We start from the raw sequence: 7,395 nt of genomic DNA, 5'->3' as shown, positions 1-7,395 counted from the left end.
TCAAGTCAATATTTCTACTTATTTCACTAAATGACTGTCAGAATGAGAACGTAGTTCTAAATTTGCAGATTCAACTGCATGTTATGTAAGGACTAAAGTGATTTACAACCTAAAGTCATATGAAAGAAAAGGACTAGGTTGCGCTTACAAAAGTCTTTGGTCCTTCCTGCACTTGACTATTTCTTGCAACTGCAACAATGGCGACATTCTTAAATTATTGTTAGAATTTTCCTTTCCATGTGGAATAAAAAGAAGTGCTTAGCCTATTATACTTATCCTTTTTAAAATGGAGTTTGGACTTAGAGGTATGGATCTCATAAATACATAAAAATATTTTAGAATTGTAGGCAAACATAATTTGTTTTTGTTTGCTGTAGTTTATTAAAACCAGAAGTCGTCTCACTAAAGCTGATTTTAAAGAATTATTTCGATTCCTCCATATAACATGATATACCAAGGAGCAGGCACTAAATTAATTTCTCTTTGTCCAGGAAGTGTCACTATTTAATTTACACAAAGGGGTTCTCAGTCTATTGACACTGACACACATGAACTGTGTTTTAATAAAGATAATATTTTCCACTCCCAGGAAAACAGATATTCTAGAAGAAGGGAAAAAAAAAAAAAAAAAGAAAAAAGAAAAGAAAAGAAGTGGGAGCAGAAGCAGAAGTGTCAGATCCAGCTATGAGAATACACAGACAATAATATAGGTGATTCAGGGCATTCAACTACTATTTGGGCTGATTTATAGCAAGGCATTATACTATAATTTCAATCAACAGGCAGTGGGCAGGAATCTAATACCCTTGAAAATGAGGGATACCTATCTTAAGCTCACCCTGACTGAATTTGGCAGACATTTATATGTCTATTTATTTATTTATAAAATTTTCTCCTAACATTTGTAGTGGACAGGAATGTAATCTTTTGAAATAGCCAGCAAAAGTTAGATCCTGAAATGTTACCACTGAATTCCAGTTATTTAATAATATACAAATACATTCTTAATTTTATAAAAATAATTTAAAATCATGATATTTATCATAGGTTTACTTCTTAGTTCTCATTGTGTTTCCAGACTGAAATGCCCTTTCCCAAATACTAACTACAATGGGAGTTTTCTGTTAAAAGCAGAATGGCTGGCACAAGAGACTCCCACTCTCTGCCTAGTACTTCCATGAGGTTTTAATTTTCATCCTTTAAAACAATATTACTACTAGAGTGGATGGAAGTGCTTCTGGGACCTGGGACTAGGCCAGAGAGCAGTGCCTCCTACTTATGCTCAGGATGAGGTTGTTACCATCTCCCACTCTCCAGTGCAAAGAGAATTTTGCCATTCTTGATAATGAACAGCTTTGATAATGCTTCCAAAAGCACTCACAAGGTTTCCATTTCTGACCCTTTCCTTCACTGCAAGTCACTTCCAAGAACTGCACTGTGCCAGTGATCCGGAGGCCTGGCTCTGCCTCTGGATGCCCAGAGGTGTGGTATCATCCCTTTCCCCATACCTGGTAAGGCTGAGATGCTGTGTGTGCCTGGAGACTGCAGCAGTGCAGCTTGGCTAGGTGCAACAAGCCTGCGTGGAGCACCATGGCAAGCCTTCACAGACTTTATAAACAGCTTTAGGTGCTTCTGAAAATGCTGTCTAACTAGCTCGAGTGATGAGTGTTTGTTGTGATGGAATTAAACCATGGCCAATGTAGCATGGCTGCTTTCGAATAGATGATGAGCTGTGTGTGTATCCCCGCTTTGCTAATTTGCAGCACACATATGCAGTGACTGGTTCAGCCTGCAGAGAAAGATCATTGTGTTTGGATCACATTGCTCATGTTGTTTAGTCTTTTGCTGGCAGAGCCTAATAATTGCTAATTACTGTTCTGCTAGTGTTTGTTACACTGAACTGCTAAAGTACGTGACTTTTATCTGGGTTCTAGCCTTTTACTCTCCAGCCGACAGCCACACCATCAGGCTGGAACAGGCAAGATTCAGAAGTGCTTTTCTATTCATCACTGACAATCTGACGGGAGAGAAGAAAACAGCACTTGTTGAGAGAATCCTAATTAGCCGGGGTTTGACTACCAACTGCGCTCCAGCGAGGCACGATCAGGCCCAAAGAAGCTACAAACGTTTTTTCAAAAAACAGGCCAACATTGATATTCCCTCTGCTGCTGCTTTCCTCTCTTGCCCCCATTACTGCTCTGCCGATTTCTTTACGGGTTCATTTCCGCGGACGATGTCTCGGAGGGACGAGTACCCGATCCGTGCGGGGGGGCTGCTGAGTCGAGACCCAGGTCCGCGCGGGGCGGGGAGGACGGAGAAGCTCCGCGCCCGTGACCCGGACAGACGCGGTGAGGCGAGAGTGCCCATCCCGGGGGTGTCCGCACCGGGCCACCGCTCGGTGCACCGTGCGGACACGCGTGTGCGAGCGCTGCCCGCACGGGGGTTGCAGGGCGCGGGTCCCGGGCCGTGCGGCGGCGGCGCTGCGGAGGCCTCGGCAGCCCCACAGCGGCACCGCCGGGGCACCTGCGGGGCGGGGGCGGCCGGAGGCGGCGCGTCCCGCCTGACGTCACGGCGCTCCCGCACCGCCGCCGTCTGACAGACAGCCTCCGCCGGGCGCGGCGCGGTGCGGTGCGGACAGGCAGAGCGCCCCGGCTGCGCGGCTCGGCTCGGCTCGGCTCGGCTCGGCTCGGCTCAGTTCGGTACCGCTCCACTCCGCTCCGTTCCAGCGCGTTGCCCTCGCCATGTCGGTGGCCGGGCTGAAGAAGCAGTTCCACAAAGCCACGCAGGTACCGAACCCTCTCCCCGCACGGCGGCGGCGTGTGCATGCACCCGCGGGTGTGCGCTGTGCGGGGCCGTGCGCGGGTCTCCACTCGAGTGAGTGCAGGGTGAGCGGGTTTGCGCGGATGCTGTGCCCGCTCGGGCGTGATGAGGGAGCGTGCGAGGGGCCGTGTGTGCTCACGGGTGCGCGCGGTGCGCGCAGGGATGTGTGCGGTGCGTCAATGTGCGCGGCGGGCGGTGGGTCTGCAGGGGTGTCCGTTTGCCGGGGTGTCCATCTGCAGGGGTGTCCATCTACAGGAGTGTCCATCTGCGGGGGGCCGGCGCTTGCCGGGCCGCAGCGCCTCCCCCCACCCGGCTCCGGCCGCGTTGCGGCAGCGGGCAGGGGCTCCCGGGGAGCGGGAGTAGCTCCTGGGCTGCCCTGACCTCCGCGCTTGGAGCCCAGAGCGGAGGGGGCGGCTGCTGGAGCAAATACCCGCCTTAGGCTAGGACCTTCCCTACACCGTGTTTCTATAGGCGTTGTTTTAGCCCGTCTTTGGGAAAAAAGCAGTAAACATGACCTTTTTGTTTTATTGGTCTAGATCACAGCTGAAATCCGAGTAATGAGGTTTGGTTCTGTTGCTTTAGGCATTGTGTGATATTGGAGGAAGGTCAGGGTGAGTGTTTCAGCAGTAGTTGAGTTGTTTCATAATACAAAATCTGTGTACTACGATCTGCAAGGCTACAGTTTCTGACTCACTGTGCTTTGGGGCTAAATCTAAAATGGTTTCATAGAAGTTGGAGGAATTGCTTTGGATCTAGAGAGCTGACACCAAGACCCATGCAGTGGTTTGCTTTTTTGTTTATTTGTTTGTTTTGTAACCAAGTACAAAATCTCCAGTTATTTCCTACTACTTCCCATTGCGGACATCCTCAGGTTGGAGTCTTGGTGCCTGCAAGCAATCTGTAGATGCCGGCACACAAGATACATTCAGCTGTTAGACTTTTCAACACCCATGTATTTCCCTTTCTTATGCATCTCATTGCCTGAGCACTATGGGGAAGTGTTCCCTAAAAGAATGATCCTTAATCCAAGAATTTGTCCAGATTCTGATTTTCCATACCTTGCAGTTATACCAGAACACATTGTAACTCTGAATACAATGGTTTTATGCTAAGTCCTGCATGGGTGCATGCAGGCACTGAATAACCCTGTGTCACCTTTCATGCCACATTGTGCTGTATCATTGGTAAAATAAGCCTTGCAAGAAAACGGCTGCACTCAAAACAGATGCCATAAGGAGCAGGTAAGGGTGCCTGAGCCCATCCAGCAGCGCCCAACTGCTGCTGCTTACTTAGTTGTTTCTCCTCCTGCTGCCTATGGTGCTATGAGAAGCCCAGAAATCATTACTGCAATGAGTTCTGGTACTGAAAATAAGAATTTCAATGTCTGTACTGTCCATGTTTAAGAAGCAGGCAAGCTGAAGTTCACTTTTTAGTGCAAGTCTCAGTTTTTCATTATTATAAGCTAATGAGAATGCATCTGCAGCAGCAGAGGTAAACATCTTTTTAGAGGGAACATGGTGTGAAAGGTCTGTGCATGTTGTTTTGCCCTTCAGATGACACTCACACTGATTGTCAGCAATACTGTCATTTAGAAGGAAGGAAGAGTTTTAGCTGTCTAGAACCAAAATACTTAAGTCTCTGATGCCAGATTTAGCAGCCTGACATATGATGACCCAGGGATTTTTGGCCCCAGCCTTGACTTTCACAGTTTGTTTTCATGCACGCCATGAAGACAATTCATGTAATAGAATGAGTCACAAGTATGTTGAAGACAGATCTGCTTATTGGCTTTTTTGCATTATGAGTGAGAAATCCATGACATAGTTGTGCTGACCTTGCTATAGGGAGTAATCCTTTTGACTAGCGATTAAACCCCAGGTGAAATACAGATTGACATTGCTAGCATGAATGAAGCTTTCCAGATAGGACCAAATAGGAAGTTTTAAAAATTCTAAATTATTGATTTCATTCTTATTCATGTTTATTTATATGATATGCTGTTTTAAGAGTGTCCTAAGTCATATCAAGAACACATCTGGATTGTTTAATACAATATAAACATTTTATTTAATTTCATTTATTGTTTTCTGACTTGAGAAATGTCAAGCTGCATGACAAGCTGCATGAAGTACTGCCAGTTTAGAAGCCGTACTGAAGAATTTAATGCCCATCAACTTTCATGGCCCAACTGCAACATCAGTGAGTCATTGAAAAGCAGAAGGATACTTTGCATTTTCTGGAGCGAGTCGAGTGTTCACCCTTTTACCTTTCAGAAAAACTAACTGGTTTACCTCTGTGCAGCAAAGAATAAAGTTTAGAAGAATCTTCGTGAGTTTGTAAAAGCAGGATGAGTCTGGAAGTCCTGACATTAATACAGAATTGCAAGACTGTATTGTTAGACTGACCAGTTTGGAGCGGATTAGGTTATTCATCTACTTCTAATACCCACAAAGCACCTAAGAAGGAGAAATAACCCCATTTAAATGTTAACATGCTGCTGCAGATCTATCATACATCCCGAAGCTAGGAAGATTTAAAGAGTGTTTTTCCAGAAATGGGCAACAAAGTGCTGTGCCACCAAGTGGTCCCTTTTTCTTTAGTCATGCAGACTCCTTTGCCAGTCATGCTATGCCAGTGTGACCAAGAGAATATTGCTTTCTACAGGTTTATGTACAGTTTAAAAATATCACAGTCACTTTGGGTGATAGAGATTTGACAGTCTGGGGCATTTAAAGAGTTGTTTTAAAATAGCATGAGCTTTGTTTCCACATGACTGCATTCATTGCATAATATGACTCTTGTGAGGCACAGTCAAAACTAAGCTTTCAGAAAGTAATAATTTCATAGGGAAAGAGATTGAAAAAAATTCTGGGAATGGTCACATCTGATGTTTCGTTTGAAAAAACCGAATAAATGTGACTGACATTTAAATAGCAGTATGAATGTGGTGATTTGAACCAAAAGCCTATAATATGGTTTATTTTTTACCACGGTATTCTGCTTTTATGATGCATCATGATTAAATTTGTCTCAACACCAAGACCAAATTAACCAGTTTATACAGTTTTATAGAGAAAAATGTTTGATATTGAAAGAAACATCTGAAGAAATTACTTCCACTCCACTCACTATTTTCAGTAGCTTGCCCTTACTTTAGGTGGAAATTACTGTGCTTCTGTCTTTAACAGGGTAACCTGTGAATGGCACAAGAGAATTATTCTGCCAGTTAATAAGAAACAAATGATACTCCTTCCTAGCTATGCTGTTGTTCATGAGGTTCTGTGGTTTTCCTAGGGATTCTGGACTTATTAAGAGCCTGTCTACACAGGTTCTCTTGTGAAAAAGAAAATATTAGGGTTCATCTCCCCGAATGTTTTTTTTCATTCCTTGATCAGAAGTATGTAAAATGTTTTTCACTGAAATGTATGACACAATCCGCTCACTAAGTAAACTCTAACTAACCAGTTTTTGCTGTTCTCTGTTGATACCAATATTTTCCTAAATCTCTAGCACACTGTGTATTAATAATATGTTCCTGAATGTCCTGCAGTGTTGAGGGGGAGTCGTGTGTACTTTTCCAATGATAGGACATCACCTGTCTTTTCCAGCTGGCTGTGGTTGAAGCTGGATTCACATTGAATCTGCTTTTCTCCTTCAGTGTTTCCTCACAGCCTCACCCACCAAATAATGGTCATTTCCTGTGTATGTAAAGGTACGTGTGGGAGTTGGTCTGGAAAGTTGGGCAGCGTTGTATTTTTTTTAATGTGAATGCTGCACCATGTGTTGCTTATGTGGAACTTACTGAGCTTCCTTCTTGTGTAGTGTGGAAACTTGTCTGAGGAAGGCTGAAGGAGAGCCTTTTGCAAAGTGGTGTGCCTCTGAGGATAGTGCCCAAACAGGCTGCTAGAAACCTCTGCCCGAGAGGCATGCACCACCAGCAGTCTGTTGGTTTCTCTCAGTGTGGAGGGCCACCTCTTGAGATCAGGGAAAGGGAGCAAATTTTTGATCTGGAAATAAAGACTATTTTTAGAAAAAAATATCTACTTAGCTGCAGAGGGAATTATTTCCACAGCAGGTAGGGAAATACTTTCTGTTTGTGTGCTCTAACTTGATTGCCAGATACATTATTCACATTTGGCATCATTCCCATGCGTCCTTTTATTGATATTACATAATTGAAAGGGTGAAAAATTGACTTTAATCTAAATTGCCCGTTAGTTGGATATTGTGTAACCCTTCTGAGTTGTTGATGGCTTAAACAGTCTACCCCAGTTTCAAACCCTGTTTCTAAATCTGATTGGAGGAACTGCTGCTTTGTGTACTAAAATGATCTTGGCTTTTTTTTTTTTTTTAAAGATTTCTCAAACATCTTTTACTGTAGTATCTTTCCAACTGACAGAGACACTTTCCATTTTCATGTATGTATGTATGTAAAAGCTGGAGCACTAAATGACACCCATCTCTAAATTTTCCCCCAGTGATTTCTGGAGGCAGAGAATACCCACAGATGCTGTGTTCAAAACACAGCCTGCACCTGATTTTTGCTTCATATCTTGACTGCCATCTTAACTGGAA

The 7,395-nt window shown here is 44.2% G+C and overlaps 1 protein-coding gene across 1 annotated transcript in view; it reads left to right on the top strand.

The window, feature by feature from the left end:
• Positions 1-2,644: 2,644 nt before the first annotated feature.
• Positions 2,645-7,395, top strand: part of SH3GL2 (SH3 domain containing GRB2 like 2, endophilin A1) — an 86,624-nt gene continuing 81,873 nt past the window's right edge. Inside the window, exon 1 of the mRNA XM_014872805.2 lies at positions 2,645-2,786. Coding sequence (XP_014728291.1) covers positions 2,742-2,786 — 45 coding nt within the window. The 5' untranslated portion in view covers positions 2,645-2,741. The remainder of the gene's footprint in view (positions 2,787-7,395) is intronic.

The sequence above is a fragment of the Sturnus vulgaris genome, chromosome Z (assembly GCF_052056855.1).
Source record: "Sturnus vulgaris isolate bStuVul1 chromosome Z, bStuVul1.hap1, whole genome shotgun sequence".
Lineage (NCBI taxonomy): Eukaryota > Metazoa > Chordata > Aves > Passeriformes > Sturnidae > Sturnus > Sturnus vulgaris.
This window is presented reverse-complemented; position numbering and strand designations above follow the sequence as displayed.